The sequence below is a fragment of the Callospermophilus lateralis genome, chromosome 19 (genome assembly GCF_048772815.1).
Source record: "Callospermophilus lateralis isolate mCalLat2 chromosome 19, mCalLat2.hap1, whole genome shotgun sequence".
Taxonomy (NCBI): Eukaryota; Metazoa; Chordata; class Mammalia; order Rodentia; family Sciuridae; genus Callospermophilus; species Callospermophilus lateralis.
This window is the reverse complement of record NC_135323.1, coordinates 34,068,724-34,090,647: the sequence shown is the minus strand read 5'-3', so window position 1 is coordinate 34,090,647 and position 21,924 is coordinate 34,068,724. Positions and strand designations below refer to the sequence as shown.

The following is a 21,924-nucleotide window of genomic DNA, read 5'->3' as shown; positions in this document are numbered from 1 at the left end:
TCTCTTTATTTAAAAGTCCTAAATTCATGTACTTGAGTATAGATAAGAGACTTTACCAAATGTTCCTCAAAGATATGGTTGATCCAGTCCAGTCCCACTCGGAAAGGCCCATTCAATTCCAACAGATTGCCACAACCCAGTTTCAGCTAAAATTTGAAGTTATGTTATGAAAAATATGGGAGGGAGGGAGAAATACACCAAAACAGCAATAGTCATTTTATCATGGGAAAATACACATTTCTCTGTCTTCCAAATTACCTAATTTTTTATTATCTTTCAATCATAAATGTAAAGTTTGCTGAGACTTAAAGTAACTCAATGTGTTATTTAAAACATTATTCCCATATCTTTCCTAAAATTAGGATCAGATTGCTCCCCACTCTCCACTCCACTTATAAAGGCAGAGGCTACATGGGAGACACTCTAATCCAATGGTTGTGAACTCTGGTTAATATTCACAGACACTGATGCAGACTCCCTACCCCCACCCCCACCCCCACCCCCACCCTCACCCCCAGCTCCAACCCCAGCTCCACCCCGAGTCCTGGGACCTAGGGAAATTACTTCTCTCTCAGTGCTATTTCCTCACTGGTAAGATGGAAAAAAAAAATGCTATCTGGCACTCAGGAATCATAGTGAAAAATAAATAAGCCCTTGGTGCCTGATACATAATGGCTCACTGAAGGAAAGACTACAGGTGGCTACACACGCAGACTGTATAATTGACAATCCACTTACTATTGATATAGTCACCCATCAAATGACTAGTTGCCATCTGTAAAATATGCAGTGGCCTAATGATATTTAATTCAGTAAGTATCTGGGTACTTACTAAGCATAAGACTGGGGGGGGGGTGTTGAAACAGGAGGATCAGGAGCTCAAAGACAGCCTCAGCAATTTATGAAGACCCTAAGCAACTCAGAGAGACCCTGTCTCAAAATAAGATATAGAAGAGGGCTAAGGATGTGTCTCCAAGGTTATGTGCCCCTGGGTTTCCAAAAAAGAAAGGAAGGAAGTACCAAAAAAAAGAAAGGAAGAAAGAAAGACTATCTACTGGAGCAAAGTAGGTTCCAAACTTGGTCTGGAACTGAAGTTTCAACTAAAACTCAAACTACAAAGTTGTGAGGGGAAGGTTCAGAGAGGGAACAAAGCACTTTAGCATTGAAGGAAAGCAATAAGGGCTTAAAAGGAAGCTAGATTTGTAGTTTTGTAGTGATCTCAATAAACACCGTTTTGTAATTTCTCCAAATAAGTCACAAAAAAAGCCTAATTAGTGAACCTTGCCCACGGCTGGGAAATGACCTGAGGAAAGTGGTCCAGATCCTAGGAAATCAGAGTAATAGTGACAGAACTGGATGAAATTATGTGATTAGCCAACACAAGGACAGAAATGCAATACAAAGAAACAAGAGCAGCAGCTCTCAAATGTTGGTAAACATAATAACTGGGGAATTCTCAACAGCCTGATACCCAGGTCAAACTTCTAGTTAATCAAACAAATTCTGGAAGTAAGATCCAGGCATGGGGCTAGGATTGTGACTCAGCGGTAGAGCGCTTGCCTAGCACGGGCGGGACCCGGGTTCAATTCTCAGCACCACATAAAAATAAAGGTATTGTGTTGTGTCCATCTACAAAAAAGATATATTCATTCTCATTCATATTCTCTCTCTCTTTCTCTCTCAAAAAAAAAAAAATCCAGGCATTACATCAGTTAAAGCAAACGAGTGACTCCAACGTGAAACCAAGTTTGAGAAACACTGGGTTAGAGTTTTCAGGAAAAAGGCAGATGACTAGAGTGAGGAAAAACAAAGTAATGTGTGTTAATGCTTCTCAAACACCAGTGTATCACCTGGAAAGTAAGTTGTGACTCAAAAACAAAAGGAGTTGTCCTCTATAGTTTTGCCAATTGTCTCTGGTGATTCTAACACAGCAATGTGAACCACAAGTCTAACTCCAAATGAGAAACTGAGGACTCTGAATAACCCAAAAAATTCCTATCCCTCTTGGCATGATGGATACAAGCTCAGTCTGTAAGGTGTTCTATGCATGACCAGAATCAATAAGTCTACAAAATGTCTGGCAGTAGAGCTAAAGAAAGGCATGCATGTGATAACTTAGGAGGCACCCACTGCCTCCGAAGTCATCTTTCTAAACCATTCACAGCTGGCTCCTTGGTGGACAGCATAGGAAAGCATGCATTGCCACCTGCCTTTCAGAATCAGATGTGGCTTCTTAGGAATCCACAGAAAGCACAGACACACCAATAAGCAGAGAATACATGAGGAATTCCCATGTAAAAAGAAGAAACTCTAACATATTAAAGTTATATTTGGCAGATGAGAATCTAGCATTTCACATTTCACACACTTCCTCTTGTAGCTATTTCAATAATACACATAACTTTTAATGAAAAACATTGCCTTTTTTTTTCCCCCAGGATCCTTTAACAAAGCCTATCCACATGAAGTGCCAAGAGAAAACACTTGAGCAATTAGGAATAGTTTCACCCTGCTACATAGTAATGATATGGTACTTATCACCAGTTCCAACTTAGTGGTAACTATTCCATTTAGAATGTTACATTTTATCTGATGAGATTCAAGAGAATGCATTCCTGTGCATATGGCCAAGGCATCATTCCATCAGAAATCTCTATAGCAGTACCAGAATTTTCATTTTCAAGATACATGAGCTTTTGTCAAATGGTGACATCTCCTCTGTAATATGCATTTTCAATATGATACAAAAAATGATGGATATATTACACATTTCACAGAGCACAGAGAACAGAAACCTGTCAATGAATTTAAGATTTGTGACAACCTATTTGAAATTTTACACTAAAAAACCTGTACACTTTCATACACCATATAAATGTAAAACAGGTACCAATGTTTTTACTGGCAACAAGGAATAAAACAGTCCTCCCTAACAAAGCTCATGTTACATTAGGTTTTTTTTAATTAATGATTTTCATTGTTTCAGCTGTAAAAACCTAACACTTTATATGGTCTTCAAAGTGCAACTGATGAAAACTAACTACATGCAATGTACTTCAAAACAAAGCCACTGATGGATTTTTTTCCCCATCACTTTAATTTTGCACTTATCTCCGAATATTGAAATATATAGGTCTTACTATAAAGTGCAAATTACTTAGAAAGAAGAAACACCATTCTTATTCTAAAGGTCATCCTAAGTGATTGAGATTTCTTCACCCAAACCTGACTTCTGACAATCTACAGATGCCATTTTACAAATTGACTCAATTCTTTTCTCAGACTAAATCATCCAAAAAAAAAAAGCACAAATCAGCGAAATAAAATTCTTTACAAGTAATGGAAGAGTTAACCAGCAATACAGCAATTTGTTTTCATGTAGTAAAAACAAGGAAGAAGGCATTTATGAAAGCCTGAGGGAGACAACGACTCAGAAAACATTAGATAAGCCTTAATTTAAAAGTTGTGTTATCTGATCATAACTGAGTTCAGACCTTTAAAATGTTATCACATTGAAATCACTGGCACACCTAAATCATCTTCACCTGACACAGGACACAGCTAATGCTGGCAACTTTCATCAGACCCAGAGTATAGTTTCTTAGTGTGGCAATATTTCAGGACACAGGTAATGAATACCACAGTTAATTTTTCTAAAGCAGATAACAGCAAAACGAGTTCACGGATGTGTTTTAAAGACCCCACCAAAGAGGAGTATTAACATTTTATTTTTAACAGCAAACTTCTGTGAAAGAAGATGCTACCTAGCAGGTTTGATAAAGGTTTAGGTGGGAAATTCAGATTTAGATGGGAAAGCTCTTTCCCAAGAGATTACATCTCCATTTTTCAAAAGGTCATTTGAAATCAGCAGATTCCCTCTCCCAGTTTTAGAGATCACCACTGTATTCTAAATACAAGTCAACAGAAGGAGAAAAAGCGGAGTGGCAAAGCTGTGGACGCTGAAAGTTTTGCTCCACCGATTGTACAGCACCCACTTGGGGTCGGGAACCAGGACTTGGGGGACTCCAAGGAGGACAGGGCCCTGGGGACAGAGCTGGAAAGGGAGACTCGAAGTGACTGGCACTTGACATTTGAAGTCCACCGCCGATGTCACCGTCCTTAACAAGACTGCGGTGCGAGGACTCAAGACACTCATCAACCCACGTTCAATCAGAGCAATGGGACGGGACTCGGGCGTGCTTTGAAGGAGATGGTGGGGCCGTAACTTTAAAGGTTGTACACGGCTTCGCTTCAGGGGAAACAAAAAAGCCGCAAACACGGTGCATTCTCTAGCTAGCTCAGTTTCCCTCTCCGATTCCGGCGCGGATTACAGGCACACCGCATTAACCCAACGGCTGCCTCCAGACCCAGCGATGCGCAGTCCCGACCCGGGGACTCGGAGGCAGACTCGGGGACCCAGAAGCTCGCGCTCGCAAAGTTCGCAATGCTGCGCCCCCAGGTCGGCGCCCACAAGCCGGAGCCCACCCCGGGCGGCGCCCCCCCGCAGAGTCCACCCAGTCGGCGCCCACCCCAGGCCACCCAGGCTGCGCCCCCGGCCTGCGCCCATCCGAGCCCACCGAGGAGGCGCCCCAGGCCTCAGCCCGCCCCGCCGGAGCCCACGAACAGGCCCGCGCCCCCCGGCGGCGCCCGTCTCCAGCGCCCACCTACCTTGCGCCAGCGCCCGGAACAAGTGCAGCTGGAGCGTCAGCAGCGCCCACCATCTGCGGCCACCAGCGCCGAACTTTGCCGCCCACCTTCTCGCGCCCCGGCCGGGGGTCTCGGGCGCCGCACGGGGTCCCAGGGGGTCGGCGCCGGGGTCGCGGCCCGGCGGGTTCCCCCGCGGCCGCCCCGGGCCCGCCAGTTCAGGGGGCGCCGCGCCGCCGCCGGCCACCAAGGGCCGAGCGCCCCGGGCCATGCCGCGCGGCCGCCACCCCGGGCGCCGGAGTGGGCAGGGACGCGGCAGCTGCCCCTCCGCGGGAACGCGCCCGGCCCGGCAGCGGCGCGGGGCTGAGGGGCGGCGTCCCGGGTCCGCGAGCCGGCCGGGAGAAGTTGTCGGGGGCAAACGCCCAGCACGCCGCCCTCACCACTCACGGCCGCCGCCCCGCGGCCGCAGCGCCGGGCCAGTCGCGGTCTCCAAGGGGTCCGCGGGCGCCGAGCAGCAGTCGCCGCCGCCGCCGCCGCCCCCGCCCGGCGCTGAGGAGAAAGTGCGCCCGCCCGCGCGCCGGCTCTCGCCTTGGCCGCCGCGGCCGCCGCGCCCCATTCACAGCCCGGTCGCACGCGCCGCCCGCGCCCGCCGCCTTCCGCTGATTGGGTGAGAGAGGAGGCTCTGCGCCCGGACCCGCCCCCTCGCGCTCGCCTGTTTTCAAACTCACAGCGCCCGCCCGCCTGCAATTTCGCGCCTGCCCCAGCGCTCGGCTCTGGCGGCTTCCCGCGCCGGCTGCGCCCCCTAGGGACCTGCGGCGGACACTGCAGTCGGCGCCGTCTCGGCACGCGCTCCGCGGGCGGGCTCGCGGGCCCGGCGTGCGCGGACAAGGTGGCGCCGCCTCGCCCCGCCCGTGGATGTCGGGCGCCCAGGTGCTGTGGGCCAGGTGGGACCCGCCCAGGTGCAACGGGGCGAGCGAATACTGCTGGGTCGTTGGGCAGGGGGCATGCGGGCACGCCCCTCAACGCACTCCGGGAGCCGCCCTGCTCCCACCCGCGGACTCTGTGCTTGGGTGGTTACGCGCCAAGTTGCTGTAATTACAAACGAGAAACGAGCGCAAGCGGGTTTTTCATTCCTAGCAGCAAGAGGCCCCATTGGGCACAACCCCGCTGCCAGTTCAGAGGAGTGGACATGGCTTTGGAGAAGCGTCCAAGGTCACGTTTGGCCAGGAGGATCGCTGCGCCGGCCGCTTCCCGCCGTGCGGTGGGCGGGTCTGGGAGAAGGGCCTTCCAGGGAAAAGATCCCAGCGGCCGGCTTGGGGAGTCCGCGCGGGTGGGAGTAGGGGTGGGATGGGGATGGGCGCGGACGCTCGGCCGCATGTGGTAAGCATTAGCTGAGTTTATGGGGTGAACTAAACGCTCTGGAGCTGAGAGGCCAGCATTTTTGTGGGAGGAGGGCTGGAGAGTGACAGGCTGATGCTGCTGGGAGTTGGCCGGGAGGAGCCTGGGGGCATGTGATGGTGATTGAATGAGGTCATGTAGGGAAAAGCCACGGGACAGAGAGTCCGTCCAGCACAGAGCCTGCTGTCCAGGAAGTATTTGATGCAGACTTGTTGGTATTGTCGTATATATTGTTCCAGTCAAAAAAAGACCCCAGGCGGGAGAGTAGGGAGCATGTCACTGGGACTTGGGGAGTGGGAGCTGGTGCCTGTTTACAGAGCACCTGTGGTGAGTTAACTCGGTATTAGGGTCTGAGCACCGCCCTCCACAAGTCTTAAAGGGGAAAGGAAAGGTGGAGAAACTGAGGCCCAAAGACAGCAGCCAAGTGGAGCAGGTGGATTAGGAACTACATCTGAGCCCAGTCTCGCCTTTTGACCCTTCCCTTCCTGTGCTAGAAGCGACATAAGGGTAAAACACAGCCCAAACATGCTCTGTTCTCTGAGAACATAATGAGGTTCCCTAAGAGGCACTGGCTGCCAGAACCCAGTAGCGCCCTTTTGAAGACCCTGGTGACCTGAAGATATGTGGATGAGACTGGGTTGGCAGCCACAGGGGCTTCTTCAAACTGGCAAGGTTATATGAAAGCCTGTAGGGGGGGGGGGGAGATAACAAGCAATACCTTGAGCACTTAGCATAGGCCAGCCTTCCACAGTTGCACCATCTTACCCACCATGAGAGATGGCTGTCATTGATACAGATGGGGAACTGAGGCTTACAGAGGTTAAGTGTCTTGCCCAAGGTCAAGAGCTCAAATTCTGTCCCCCTCCACCTGTAAGCATCTCTGCCCAGGAGTGGGAGAGAGATGTATTGGTGAAGCAGATTAGAGCTTGAAGGATTTAGCTCTGCTCTTTCAAGTTGTGAAATTTGGGCAAATCACTGGCTGTAAGTTCCTGGAAAAAGTTAAGAATAATTCCCATCCCACTGGGTTGCCTCAAAGTGAGCTAATTCACACTCAATAAATGCTAGTTTTCCTTTCCCCGCACCAATATGGCAGTGCCTGTCACAAACTACCCTTGTTCTGCACACCCGTTGAGTTTGGCCACACTTAACCTTTTCCTTTCAGATAGCAACATATGCCCATACTCCTGTACAGTATAGGCAGCTTCTTGACTCTAGGATACTCCAAAAAATGTCCAAAGTCTCTTTTGCTGTGATTTATCTTGCAGTTAGCAGAAAACTTTGTGGAAACTGGCTTGGAAATTGGAAAGCCAAGTCAGTATATGATAAATTATAAGAGATCAATGACATCACTGCTACTACAGTAGGTCTGAAGACCCCTCTGGGAAATTTTTTATTCCAGTATCATCCTGGGGAGGTAAAGTTCTATTATCATCTCCATTGTGCACTCAAAGAAATGAAGTCAGGAAAGTTTAAAATTTGCAAACCAGCTGTGTTGAAACCAGAATGAGAATCCAGATCTCTAGTGTCCTGGTCTAAGACATTTCTCCAGCCAGGCTATGTTGCCTTTTACAAGATCTATCAGGTTGTTATCTTGAGAAGTGTTTAGACTACAGCTGTTCTCAAAAAGAGAGAGAGAGAGAGAGAGAGAGAGCCCTCTTATAATTCTGGGAAGAGGAACTAGCCAGGGCAGGACTGGAATTTTTCTGCCCCAAAAAATTAATTAATCTTTCATCTTAGTTTTATCCATCTGAATATGGCTTCAAGAAGTGAACATTTTAGGGCTGGGGATGTGGCTCAAGCAGTAGCGCGGCCGCCTGGCATGTGTGCAGTCCGGGGTTCGATCCTCAGCACCACATACAAACAAAGATGTTGTGTCTGCCAAAAACTAAAAAAAATAAATATTAAAAAAAATTCTCTCTCTTTAATAAAAAAGAAGTGAACATTTTATATGGAAGGGAAAAATATATATATTGTTCAAAATAATAAGAAAAAGTATTTTGGAATATTTCTGGCACTTACAAAAATTGTATTTTATTGAATTTGGTGATATTTGAGGTATTTAGCTTTTAAAAATTTGTAACTGATTGTAATTTTTCTCATAAATACTCACTTCTGTTTTTAAAAATGTGAACATTCTAAATTTGTACACTTACCTTTAAAAATTCTGGGCTATATGCCAGGCACAGTGGTTCCTGCCTGTAATCCCAGAGACTCAAGCGGCTGAGACTGGAAGATAGCAAGTTCGAGACCAGTCTCTGCAACTTAATGAGACCCTAAGCAACTTACACTCTGTCTCAAAATTCAAATAAAAAGGGATGGAGACGTAGCTCAGTGGCAAACCACCAGTTGGTTCAATCCCCAGTACCAAAAGGCGGGGGCATATATTCTAAAAGACCATGAGGTAGAGGGTTGTTACTCCATGAACACTGATGCATTTTTCTTTTAAAAAAATGAGCTGTAGTTGTCTCCTACTTTCCAGAATATGAAGTTGAGAAGATAAGCTTAGAGAGGGGAGTGTTTCCAAACAGATGATAAAGTGGAATTAGGATGATCACTGAGCCCACTAATGTTTTCCCCATTGTTACAATGTAAAGCCCAGCTATTCCAGATGTGGTCCATGGACCATGCAACTCACTTGGGAGCAGGACTGAAGTGCACATTCTCAGGCCTGCCCTGGACCTACTGAATCCAGTCTATACATTAACAAGACCTCCAAGTGATTTCTCTTAAGTTAAAATTTGACATCCACTAAATAATCCCTTCGTGTCTCTTAGGAATTTAATAAGCATGCTGAACATAGCTCTCCTGTGTCCCTTCTCCCCTCTCTGCTTTCATTCCTCTTATGGACCATGAGACAAACAAAATTTTTCTAAAAAATAGATTCATGAATTTATTTTTAAGGAAAGAATATGCAGGTCTCTAAAAGATAAACAGAGCCAGGCTGGAGTCATAGCTCTGTGGTAGAGCACTTGCCTAGCATGTGTGAGGCACTGGGTTTAAGTCTCAGCACTGCATATAAATAAATAAATAAATAAATAAATAAATAAATAAAAGGTATTGTGTCCATCTACAACTTGATAAAAGATCATTAGAGCCCACTATAAATTAATACATTCTCTCCCATCATTCCAGATATGTAATACCTATAAAAACTTACATTATTCAACAAAGATACTGCTTATAGTAACTTTGAGATAATATTTGACTAGTATGTTCACAGAATTGAAGACTTAGGACTTAATGTGCTAAAAAACAAAATCATTTTTATGGTACTATAAGAAAAAAACTTGGAGGAAGTTTATATAAGTGGCTTTCCTTCCATAAGAAAAATAAACAGTTTCCTACAGGAAATGAGCAAAGAACATGAACAGGCAACTGTTGAGAAATAGGAAAATAAATGTTTGAAAAAGGCTCAAAGAAACTGAGCCCCCCAAAGAATGAATAACAAACTCATATGAGTTTTCCTTCATGGTGTTACTGGATAAGACCTAAAGAGGTCCCCCAGAAGAGAGATGGGAATCTCAACTTGGCCCTGGCAGATTATTGACTTACACCACAGAAAGGAATTTGAGGACACGTCAGAAGAAGCACAAGGATTTATTTAGGAAAGCAACTAGATTATTGAGAAAAGCAAGTAATAGAGCAGGATACACAGTGAAAGGGAGAAGGGGTTACAGGCACTGGAAGGTGAGACTCATTTTGGGGGTCATGGGCTCTTTTTAAAGGAAAATTTGTGAACAGTGAACATGAGAGTGCCAAGGGGAGGGGCGCAGGGTGATGTCAATCTGCTGAGCTCAACTCTCTTAATCATGGAGCACGGGGTGGGTCACAGTGGCCTGCTTCTTTCAGGGTTTCTAGGTTGATGTCATCCAGTCAATAGATAATGTGAGGAATACACCCATAAGTACGTTTTCCCCTTGACTTTACTTAGTCTAAAGGAAGTATATAAGCTAGCAATGTATATAGGCATTAATTAGACTCACAGTACTGTAAGATTCAAGGTCTTTTAAAGAATTTATTTCTGGAGGAGGATAGTCTTGGGGAGTAAAGTTGAGGGTGTTCAAGCAGCTTCTCAGATTTAAAGGTACAGTTTCTTTGTTGGTCTCCTTTCCATCTATCCTTATTTATTCTGTCTCTACCTCAAGAGGACATGGAATTATATGTTTTCCTGTTCTTATAAAATTTTCAAATGTGAATATATATTTTATAGTAAACTAGTAAAGCTTGTTTTAAAAAAAAAAAAGCAGGTGGTGATGAGTCTAATAAGTCATTTCTTACCCAACTCATTAAGAAATGTCCCAGTGGGTTCTCAGTGGTTCTTCTGAGAAAAATAATCCCCAATCCCATTAGAAGGCAAGTTACAATATGAATGTGTCCACGTGGGAATATCGTGCATCTTCCATGTGCAAACCAAGGCCCCCATTCCCCTTCCTGGGGGGGCTTCTTACACCTGGCCCCAGTGGTCCTCTCCTGATGAGAACTCTACCCTCAGGATGCCTCAGTGGTTCACTCTCAGATCCCTGCCAATGGCTAATCCTAGCCTTAGCCTCCGCTTTGTTCTGTTGCCTGGCAACCCATTAATGAGCAGGGAGCAGCTCCAGGTGCTGCCTTTGAACCCTAATGGGACGTGCTTTCTTTATTCCAGAACCCGCCTAGTTTCCTGAAAACATTTTTAGGAGCTAAAATCTCACAAAAATCTTCCTACAAAGGAAAATATGAAAAAAAAGAGAAGTGCTAGAAATATAGCAAGCCTCCAGAAATGCCTATCTATTTCCTTGAAAAGTGACTATTACTTTTAAGAGCCACTTGACATTGCATGAAACAGGTTCTTAATGTGAGGTCCCTAGCCAGCCTCAACAGTACCACCCCAAACTATGGAGTCAGAAACTCTAGGGGTAGAGCCAGCAGGCTGGGGTTTAATAAGCCCTCCAGGTGATTCCACTGCAACTCAAGTGTGATCACCATTGGTGGAAAGTAATGGCTTTCATTCTAAATTTTCAGCAAGTATTTTTCAAACGCTTGATTTTTGCCAGCCCTCGTGCCAGGCAAGAGAGAAACAATTACAGTAATTATATGACAAGCAAAAATACTTCCAGGAACATCTGAGAAGGGATCTGAAGCCTTGAGGAATTGGGAAAAGTTTTTCAGAGGAAGTAATGTCTAAAGTGAGACCTTTTAAGATGAATAAGATGAAATCAACAGTCAGGACAAAGGGTGTTCCTGGCAAAGGGAATGCCACGTGCAAAAGACTGGAGTTTGAATCTTAATGTGAGAAAAACTCAGTACCATGAAGGCTTTAAACAGGGATTACATAATCCAACACATTTTTAGAAAAATTACTCAGGCAATGGACTGGGTTGGAGTTAGGCAAGATTGGAAACCAGAAAACCTGCTAGGAGACCACCGCTGCGATTTAATTAAGAAATTACAGGGCCTGGAGTTGTGGCTTAGTGGTAGAGCGCTTGCCTAGCATGTGTGAGGCACTGGGTTCGATTGTCAGCACCATATATCAATAAATGTCCATTGACAACTAAAAAAAAAAAAAAAAAAAAAAAAAGTGGCAGCTTAAGGAGCTGTTTAGGAGATAAGACCTGTATGATTTGGATCTGGAATGTTCCCCCAATGTCCCTGGTACTGCAACATTCAAAGATGGGGCTTTTGGGAAGTGGTTCAATTATTAGGGCTCTAACTTCACCAATGGATTAATCCATCAATGGATTCATAACAGAATGAACAATTGGGAGATGGTAGAAACTGGTGGATATGGGACCAGTTGGAGGGACTGGGTGTTTGGATTCTTTCCTTGGGGACTATATCTTGTCCCTGCCCCCCTCTTCTCTTTCTCCCTCCCTTTCTTCTTCCCTCCCTTTCTCCTTACTGTCCACTATGAGGTGACTAGCTTTGCTCTGCTTACATACTCCCCACCATGATGTTCTCCCTCACTACAAGCTAATAGCAATGGGGCCAAACCATAAGCCAAATTAAATCTTCCCTCCTTTTAGTTGATTTTCTCAGGTAGTTTGTCACAGCGATGGATATTTGGCTCACACAAGCCCCATAACTAAGAAAGAACATTGTTGAGAATGCATCCTGTTTTCCAGCTTAGAAGTGGCTGTTTCATTTCTGTAGAGAGAGAACACAGGTGGAGAGACAGAATTGGAGGGACATTGTACAGAAGACAGTTCAATTTTGAATCTGTGAAACTTTATGTGTATGTGGGACAACATTAGATATGTGGATGTTGAGTATAGGAAGGAAGCAAAGAAAGATAACTCCAAGCTGTCTTCAACAGCAAAGTGTCAAAAAGTTAAGGACTGAAAAAGTGACCTCCATATTTCACGATGAAGATGTCCTCACAGACCTTAGGACAGAATTTTTGATGGAAGTTTGAGCCAGCCCCAGGAAGCTAGAGGAACAAGGAGATGGTAGAAATGGCGGAGATGGCATTTGGAAGAGGCATTGTGCCACGGTGAGGCAGAAGATGGCAAGAAGGGTACAAGCATGAGAAAAGTTTATTTCCTATAGAAAGGTACGTCCAGCAGAAGGGGTTGATAATCAGTAGCTCTGGTCTTGAACTCTAGGAGTGTCTTATGAAGTGGAGGTTTAGCCTTAAGCAGGGGAGAGGGATAGCTTCATTGGAAGAATTAGCAGGGGAAATTTATCTCCTGTTGAATGTGAGGGGAGGGGGAGTTGGCAGACTCTGAGGAAAGAGCAGGACAGAAAAGTTTTGAGATATTTACTTTGGAGAAAGGGAAGGACCTTAGCAACAGATTCAGCAGACATCCCTCCCCCCGATTTTCACATAAGCACTTTAATCCTCACAGCAATCCCTGTGTGAGAGAAAGTATGTTTTTCCATTATATTGAGACTCAGATAATATTTTTTCCTGCAGTGCTGGGGATGGAACCCAGTGCCTTCCATATGCTAGGCAAGTGCTCTACCACAGAGCTATATCCCCAGCCCTTCAGATCATTTAAATCAGTTACCAAGGGCCACCCAACCAGTGAGAGGGGGAGCTGGGATTTGAGCCTGTGTTTCCCATCACTGCTTTTTGCTTTTGTGTGTATGAAGGGGGAGGCAGAACAAAAGATAAAGCATCATGCAGACTTAGCAGAAGGGCTCTGGAAAAGCATTGTATTTAAAAGCAGAAGTTTTAAATCAAAGAAAATAGAGTTTTCTTAAATCCCTGTGAGAACCAAGTGCGGAAATGATGGACTCCCAGAACTGGAAGGGTGAGGTACAACAGACCTCCGCACTCTCTAAGTCAGTCAATCACCCACACCAGGCATTTCCGGTGTCATCCTTCCACTTGCTCAGGTCTAAATTGTAACTAATTGTTACACTGAATTGTAACCAACATTTCTGCAGCATCCACTCACCAGCCCTTATTGTGTACTCTGGAGCAACATTCAAGCACCACCACCTTCTCCCCAGTAGACAATAGTATCTGTTAACAGGACAAATGGTGGAAGGATCTCGGACCAACAATTGTGAAGCCTTAGCACGGCCCTACTAACCAGCTGAATAACTTTAAATAAGCCACAATACCTCTTACAGTTTCAGCTTTTTCATCCAAAACTGTGGTATAAAACAAATCATTTTCCTATGCTCACAGGTCCTGGGGGTCAGGAATTCAATAGCGGGGAAATGGCTGGGGACTGGAATCATCTGGAACTTCATCAAACTCATGCCTGGGGCCTAAGCTGGGATTACCTGCAGGCTGGGCTCCATGGGGACTGTTAACCAGAGTGCATTTCTGTGCTTCCTGGCGCAGCCTAGGCCTCCTTATAACATAGCAGCTGAATTCCGAGAGAGGATGTCTGAGCAGGAATGTTGGGAAGCTGCTTGACCTTTTTCTGAGTTGGCCTTGAGGTCATGAAGCATCACTTTGACAGCACTCAGTTGTTGCAAGCAAGTCATGAAGGCCACTTCAGGTCCAAGAGGTGGAGCTGGACTATACTTCTTGATGAGGGGAGCAAGTTCACACTGCAGAAGAGCAGGTCACATAGGTAATACTGAGGCTTCTTGAGGACTCCCAGAAATACTTGGAGGCAGAATACTTTGCAGTGGCCTAGAGGCTACTTTTTGATGCTGATGAGAATAGATTGCAAACAGAAAGCCCTCTGCATAAACCAGTTCTTCTTCTAGGGGAAGGTGATGGTTTGAGTTATGTCCCAGAATTCAGATGTTGAAGCCCTAACTAACCTCAATACCTGACCTTTAAAAAAGTTATTGAGTTAAAAATTAAGTGATTAAGATAGACAGAATCCAAAATAACATGTGTCTGTGTAAGAAAAGGAGATTGGGACACAGACCCACAGGACAACTCTGTGAAGACATAGACCATGTCTGCAAGCCAAGGAGAGGTCTCAGGAGGAACCAGCCCTGCCCACACCTTGATCTTCAGCTTACAACCTCTGGAACTGTGAGAGAATAAATATCTGCTGTTTAAGCCCCCAGTCTGTGTGGCATTGTGTTAGGGCAGCACTAGAAAATAGATATGGTGAGTAACTGGACACCTTTCAGCCATGAGGGCATAGAACCTAAGAACTGCCATGCATTAAGAAACATTTTCTTACATATCTGTGCTCCCTGGCATTTCTGCCTCAACTGGGACATTTATTAAGTAGGTTTTTCAATTATGGCAGTTTACCTCAAATTTGCTTTATAACTGTTGGTGTTTTCTTCTTCACTTAAGGGGCTTAAGGTCCTTGGAGAGAAATTTAGGGTTTTGTATATAGTTTTTACATTTTACTCTTCTGTCGTGTACTCTGGAGCTACATTCAACCATTCAAGTAGAGTTTACCTACTCCATCTACTCTATCATTCTGAAAAGTCACTATCTAAAAGAAGAACTTAAAAAAAAATAAAAGAGGAACATGACAGCATTACACACACACACACACGCACACACACATACACACACACGTATGTGTATATATTTCCTTAATAAAGTTCATACTCTTTGCCCAAATAATAATTTGGTCAGTATATCTCTACAATAAAATATCTAAGTAAAAATATGAATGTCTGTGTGTACAAAAATCTTTCTCTCTGCATTGCAGTAAGAGGAAAAAATTAGAGTCAACCAAAATGTCTAGATGTAAGTATTATTATACATTATGGTTTACTGCTTTATGGAACACTGTGAAATAATCTATATTTTCAAAGAATAGCTAATGACAAGGGAACATGGTAAAGATAGTGTTAAGTGGGGAAAATTTTATGCCATTTTTCTTTTACAAAATTTGAAATACCTGGGTATATAGTAAAAGGAGGAATGGGTGTGAGGAAGGAAGGAAGAATGAATGGGAGAAGATGCACCAAAATATTAGTGGCGGTCATTTCTGTATAGAAACATAAGAAAATTAAAAGGTACAGGGAATTTATGGTGGTACTCACAGTGGGGTTTTTTTTCTTTATAATTTTCCTTAGCTTCTAAGAATTCTAAGAATATGTTTCACATCAAAGATGAGTAAGTAAACTACATGTGATAAGAAATGTTTTAATGTGGGGGTGGTGTTAGCAACTATCTTCCCCCAGACGAGGCTGAACTCATGCTGAATGATGTTTGCAGTTTTTAGTAATTATGCCTCTCTCCACCCTCTCCTTCCTTTCTGTTTCCTCTGCCTTTACCTCTCAAAGAACTTTACAACTGAGGCAGCCTCTGCCCCAGCTGGCTTCATTCTGGGACTGACAATGGCACCAGAGAACATTTGGTGGGAGGACAAAGAATCACAACATTTTAGAGCTGAAAGGGACCTCAGAAACTATCTAGTCCAATATAGTTATTTATCCTGATGTGAGCTGGAAAAGCAAGAAATGTACAACAGAACATCCCAGTTTGCCATAATAAGCCATTATGGGTCTCTCAACCATGAAGTTGCCTGAATCATTTTGAAGCTATTTGTATTTTCAAGTCTGTACCATTTCCATAAATCTGCTACCCATGGTGCAAGGCCCAGGCTGGGGGAAAGGGTTTAATAGCAACACATGTGAGAAAAGCCTCCAAGCTGCTCTCTCAGCCTGTGAGCCCTGTGGTAGCCCACGGTGGTGATCCAGGGCTGACGTTGGGGCAGCATGGTGTGCAGAAGCAGGCCAACAGCGGGCTGAATGACCATCACTGGAGCAACATAGTCTGTTCCTGGTGATACAGTTTATCAGGCACAGACACAGCTAGAGCAAGGTTCATGTAAGATGGTCGGCAAAACAAAGGATATGTGGAATAGAATGGGAAGACAGGAGGTGTATCTGCGGGCCACTTTTAATCCCTGACTGTATTGACAAGTTCCTGAACTTTACTATAGGACTGCTAAGTGAGCTCTGTCCTGTTGCCATTTAAAGTTCAGTTTTAGGCAGAACTTTTCTAGCATTTGAAGCATTCCTTGAAAAGTCTCCTTTGAGAGGTAGTGAGTTCCCTGCAGTTGGGACAAGTGGAAACATCCAGTTTTCACGGGTGTGAGAGATAAGGAAAAGCAAGAAGGTTGAATTCAGCAAGTTAAGATCCCTCTCTACCTCTCCCTGTCTCTCTTATTTATCAACTCTGTGATAATAAGGGTCAAGTTATAGTAATAGGCAAATTAATCTATAGTGATAGGGAGCAATTCAGTGGTTGCCAAAGGTGGGAATAAGGGTGACTGACTTCAAAGGGGCATAAGGTGACATGGACATGATATGTACATTGTCACTGATGATGGTTACCTGGTGTGTACATTTGTCAGAACTACACACTCACAATAGGTGCATTTGATTGTATGTAAATTATACCCAAACTAAACAGATTTTTAAAAAATACCAATGTTCATACCCAGAACAATTCAAGTTACCTGTCATTCATTTGAAATATACTTTAAGGTGTTTCTTAATCATGGAAGGTTACCTCCTTTTGCCAATACTCTGTGACCTTGTGAGCAAGTTGTCTTCTCCTTACTGTTCAAAGATTCTGCTGTGTAACTTGTGTTTTGCTCTCCTCTCTCCACACTGAAGAGCCTTCCTCCCTCCCCTGGATCATTGCAGGTGACCAGGGACTTCTTCCAACTCCCTGGGTCTGTTTTGAGGTAGAGAGTTAATCTGCTCCCCATGCATGCATCCCATAAGTACAGTAACTACTGAACACCTATTGTGTCAGAAATATCTCCTGATTTTGAGGAGATTGTAGGCATGATATGAACATTAAACCATGTTAACAAGGCTTGTTTTTGTTTTGTTTTGTTTTTATTTTCCTTGGTGGTCTGAGTAGAGAAAGCTATTATTAATGCTAAGAAGCCATGACCAGGTGCATGGTTGGGGAAGGCCTGGAAGAAAAGGAGGTTTCTGAGTTGGAAATTAAAGAGTACAGGGAATTCATGGTGGTACTCAACAATGGAGAGCATGATGATGTTCAAAAGCACAGAGTTACAAAAGGGGACAGGGACAGTTAAGAAGAACCCCTGATAAGTGTACAGGATATGGAGGGAGAACAATGGAAGAGGAGACATTTCAGAAATCCAAGGAATAATGAGCTATGTCTTCTGATGGCCAGATGTCTGTCCTAGTGATGGCTGAGGTGATCCAGCAGCAGTGCACGGTGACTCCTTGGTCCTTTCCTTGGGTCACAACGGACCTCTCCACTTTATTTTTCCCTAGATGAATTTCCAGGGTCTGCCTCAGTGCAACTCATTTACCACCTCTGCCCACGTGCTCCACCCTGAAGACCTCCGACGTCTGTCTCCATTGGCCTGACATTCCACTACTTGGGAAGGTCCAAGGTCACAGGCTGCATCGCTGACTTTATTGGGCACATTTTCCTCCAGATCATTTGTAAAAACATCAGCAGGGACTATTTCCAGTGCTCCTGGCTGATCCCCGCAGCTGATACTATTCTTACCAGAGTTGCCTCTGTCTCCTCCCTGCCTCTACAGAATCTTCTTTTCCATTTGATCAACCCACACTGCCCGCCCCATACTATGCTAACTACAGGTTTCAAAACAGATTTTTATACAGAACCTTGCTAAGAGCTCTTTGAACATCTAACATATTATTTCCATGTGTTTATTGCCTCTTGACAATAGACTGGCTTACTTTCTACAAGATCTATCTCCAGGCCTGATTTTCCCACCCAAATAACGGCACTTTTCGCCCAGATATCATTTCCTTTGAGGTTGGATGATTGCATTACTTATTCTGAGTCTCTATCTTGCCCAGAACACAAGTGATATTCACCTGGCTATCCGCAGGGTCTTTGCTGGACAACCTACCCCAAAACTCATTAAAAATTTTACCAATGTTCTTTACCCTCACAGTGGAAAAGGTACTTACTCAGTATGTACCAAAGAGCCTTAGGCAAGGTTTTTTTTTTTTTTTTTTTTTTTTGGCAAACTCTTTTAACAGAGGAAATATTTTGTTCCACAAAGTCTTAGAAGGACATATATTCATTCAATATTTATTTTAGTGTCTACTCTCTGCCATTTCCTTTCCTAGGTCCTTAGAAGCTATCAAGGGGCCAAAGTTTCCAGTTTCTGGAGCTTCAAGTAATTGCAGAAGGAGGAGGGAGAGAAAGCAATAAGCCTAATAAATAAATCATATTGTATATCCAAGGGTGATAAGTATGATAAGTATGATGGTACCAAAGAGAATGGGCCAAGGAAGACAGGGTATCACCACTGAGAAGGTGGCATTCAAGCAAAGAAGTGAGAGAGGCGAAGGTTTGCATCGTGGGGATGAATGGGGGAAAGTGCTCCAGGTAGCAGGAACAGCTCTGTCAAAGGAGGCTCCCTGGAAGTTTCCAGGAACACCAAAGAAGACATATTGGCAGAGCAGGGGGAGGTCTACAACTTCACAGGGAGGAGTTGTTTGCTCAAAATACCACCGTGATTCCCTGTTCTGGGAATCACGGTGGTATTTTGAGCAAACAACTGCCATGATCCAAGAGATGTTTTAAAAGGTTTACCACGTAGCCGGGTGCAACGGTGCACACCTGTCATTCCAGCAGCTTGGGAGGCTGAGACAGGAGGATCTCAAGTTCTAAGCCAGCCTCAGCAACTTAGTGAGGCTCTGAGCAACTTAATGAGGCCCTGTCTCAAAATGTAAAAAACGGCTAGGGATGTGGCTCAGTGGTTAAGCACTCCTGGTTCAAAATGTGGTACAAAAAAAAAAAAAAAGTCTACCATGTAACAAGCTAATAGACAAGCTACTCTTAAGGGGAGAAGAAGAGGCAGCCTATCAATGGGCTGATCCCAAACCCCAGAGCATCTGCAAAGTCCAGTTTCAAATCTCCAAGTCCATAAAATATATGTGTGCTTTAAAACATAGTCTTCATTATTATTTAGGTATGGCGAGGCCAATAGCTCAGAGGAAGCTGCCACTGAAGAGGTAGCTTGTTATATTCTGTTCACAGTTAGAGGGGGCACCACATGGCATGAATGCCAAACAGGAAGTGGGAGCACTAGGGTCAGCCAGAGGTAGAGAAAGGGAGAGGAAAACGTGGGCAAGAGCCCTTAGTGTGGTTTCCATGAGAAGAAACAGGTGGGGTGGGGTAGACAGGTTAGGGTTGGCTGGCTTAAATACTTTCAGTATTTAAGGGGCACAGGGCTGTTCCTTATTATCTGGCATCTCATCCCAAGGAGATTAGGGAAGGTGGGTAGATGGCCCAGAGAGTTAGAGCTCAATAAAGGAGGCTGTTGGGGCATGAGCTCTGCATTGGCTGGCTTCTGTTTGAAAAGCCTACTCAGGTGTGAATCATTTGCCATCTGTAGGAATTAGCTAAGTCTAGGGGTGGAGAAAAGTCCCTAAGGAATCAGTAAGATCCCCACTAGATGTCAAATCATCAACAATACAAGGAAGACATATTAATGCACAGAGATTCTCATTAGTGCCATGCAGGGAGCTTGAGACCAGAGTGACCCTTGGCCAACTGGGTCAGGATATGGGGTTGCTGGAGAGTCTAACACTCAGGCAGTGCTGAGAGCCACACCTCACCCCTGCCCCAAAGACAGAGCCCCTAGTGGGGAGGGAGTGGTTGGGGACCCAGTTGAGCCACAACCAGCCCTGGGATCTGTGCCAGGTCATTTTCCCTCCATGAGCCTTAGCTTCAGGCTCTGTGGAATGAGGACTATGTTTTGATCTACATCTTGTCAAAACATTTGGGCAAATATTGTTCTTATTATTTTGCAGATTTCTTTACCCAAGAGCTTTTGAGTTCAGTTCAGAAGCGGGACTCTGGGTGACATTTTCACCTCTCTTCTCATTTTGCTTTGCATGATTGGCTCTGGTGTACTTGGGTTATACTCTTAGAAAATTCTGGGAGTTCCTTAAAAGCAATCAGTGGCCTTTCAGGGTGCCAAAATGACTCTGGGGCTTCCAATAAGTTTTTTGAATGAAAGCAAAAGGGTGTGACCAATAGTGGCTCAGGAAATAGAAGTTACATCGACTTCTTCCCTATCTGTCTGATGCCTTGAGTAAGAAACAGCCCCTGCGAACACTTCCTTGCATAACAATGACATCGGAGGCTTAAGAGACAGGGAGGTCTTTATGAATTGTTAACCATCTGACGTCTCAGGGGAAATGCTTGTTTCCTCTGAATGATCGTTCAATTAGCAAGGGGTTAGGGTTATAACAATAGGGATGTTGCTTTTATTCAGCGAACACTTCCATACTTCATTTCTACTATGTATCACACAGTTTAAAGGTCAAAGAAAAAGACAAGAATAAGCCCCTGTCCTCAAAGAACTTACAGCTCAGAGGCAAATGCACACAGAGAAACAATGAATTAAAATACAAATGATTATTCTGCTATCACAGCCCAATAAAGAGTATATTACAAGAGCTTAAAAAGACCCATCATTTATTACACGTCAATTTTCTAAACTTAAAATGGGAGAAAGCAGCAAGCACACTATATAGGCAAATGAAGCTTCTGTTGCACCAGGAGACATCCCTGTAACCTCCTTAAAAAAATAACTGGAATAAACACCATGTGACCCATCCAGTGAGGCAGTGGGTGGGCAGACAGCAGACAGATAAGTAAAGTCAGATTACAAATCTCAACCCAGGAGCCTGAATAACAGGATGGCTCCTTATGGACATGTGGCAGCAGACAGAGATCAAAACATAGCTGGCATCTCAGAGACCTGGTGGCCAGGGAGCAATGGATGAGACAGGATTCTAGGAGAAAAAAAAAACACAAATGAAGAGGGGTAGGTGAATTGAAGTGCTCAATAGAAGGAAGGGTTAGGGAATCCTAGGAGTGGAAATTCCATATCAAGAAATAAAAAGGCTTTGCTAACAATTGTCACTCACACTGCCAGTCCCCGGTTGAGATGACAGAAACATTAACTGGTATTGATGGAAACCATTTATTACCTACTACCTAGGCATGGGTGGGCCAAATATCCCATTGAACAGAAAGTACAGGCCAAGTGGCATTGACAGTTTTATTTTTTTTTAATTCAAATTTATTTAAAAAATAGTTGAAAGTATAGTACAAAGGGTACACATGGACCTTTCTCCTTGTCATGGGAGAAGGGATGTCTTAGGGTCTGAGGAGTTCCCAGTGGGGAGGGAAATCTGGCTCAGGACCAGTGGGGTTCTTGGAAAAGTATTTCAGCATGAGTCAGACAAGGCTCAGACAGAGGTTTATTTAGGAAGCAGAAACACATTCAAGGGAGAATGCCAACTATCTTGAGAGTGAGAAGCCCTGCCTTGGGTTAGGGCTCCAGTCTTTATGAAAGGGCTGTAGTTAGACTGTACTGGAGGTGGAGGCAGGATGGAGCTGTATAATTCCACACCAATGTTCCCTGTATTTGGTCATTTCCCTCCCTTCACAAAGGCCCAGGTCAAGGGCATGTCACTCAAGAGTTACAACCGTCCTAGGGAGCTTTGTGCATCTCAATGGCATGGCTCATG

At 44.5% G+C, this 21,924-nt stretch overlaps 1 protein-coding gene across 1 annotated transcript in view; it reads right to left on the bottom strand.

Annotated features, from left to right (window-relative positions):
• The window catches only part of Sdk1 (sidekick cell adhesion molecule 1), an 866,268-nt gene extending 861,353 nt beyond the window's left edge, over nucleotides 1-4,915 (bottom strand). The window contains exon 1 of the mRNA XM_076840017.1: nucleotides 4,669-4,915. Coding sequence (XP_076696132.1) covers nucleotides 4,669-4,915 — 247 coding nt within the window. The remainder of the gene's footprint in view (nucleotides 1-4,668) is intronic.
• Between the last annotated feature and the right edge of the window lie 17,009 nt (nucleotides 4,916-21,924).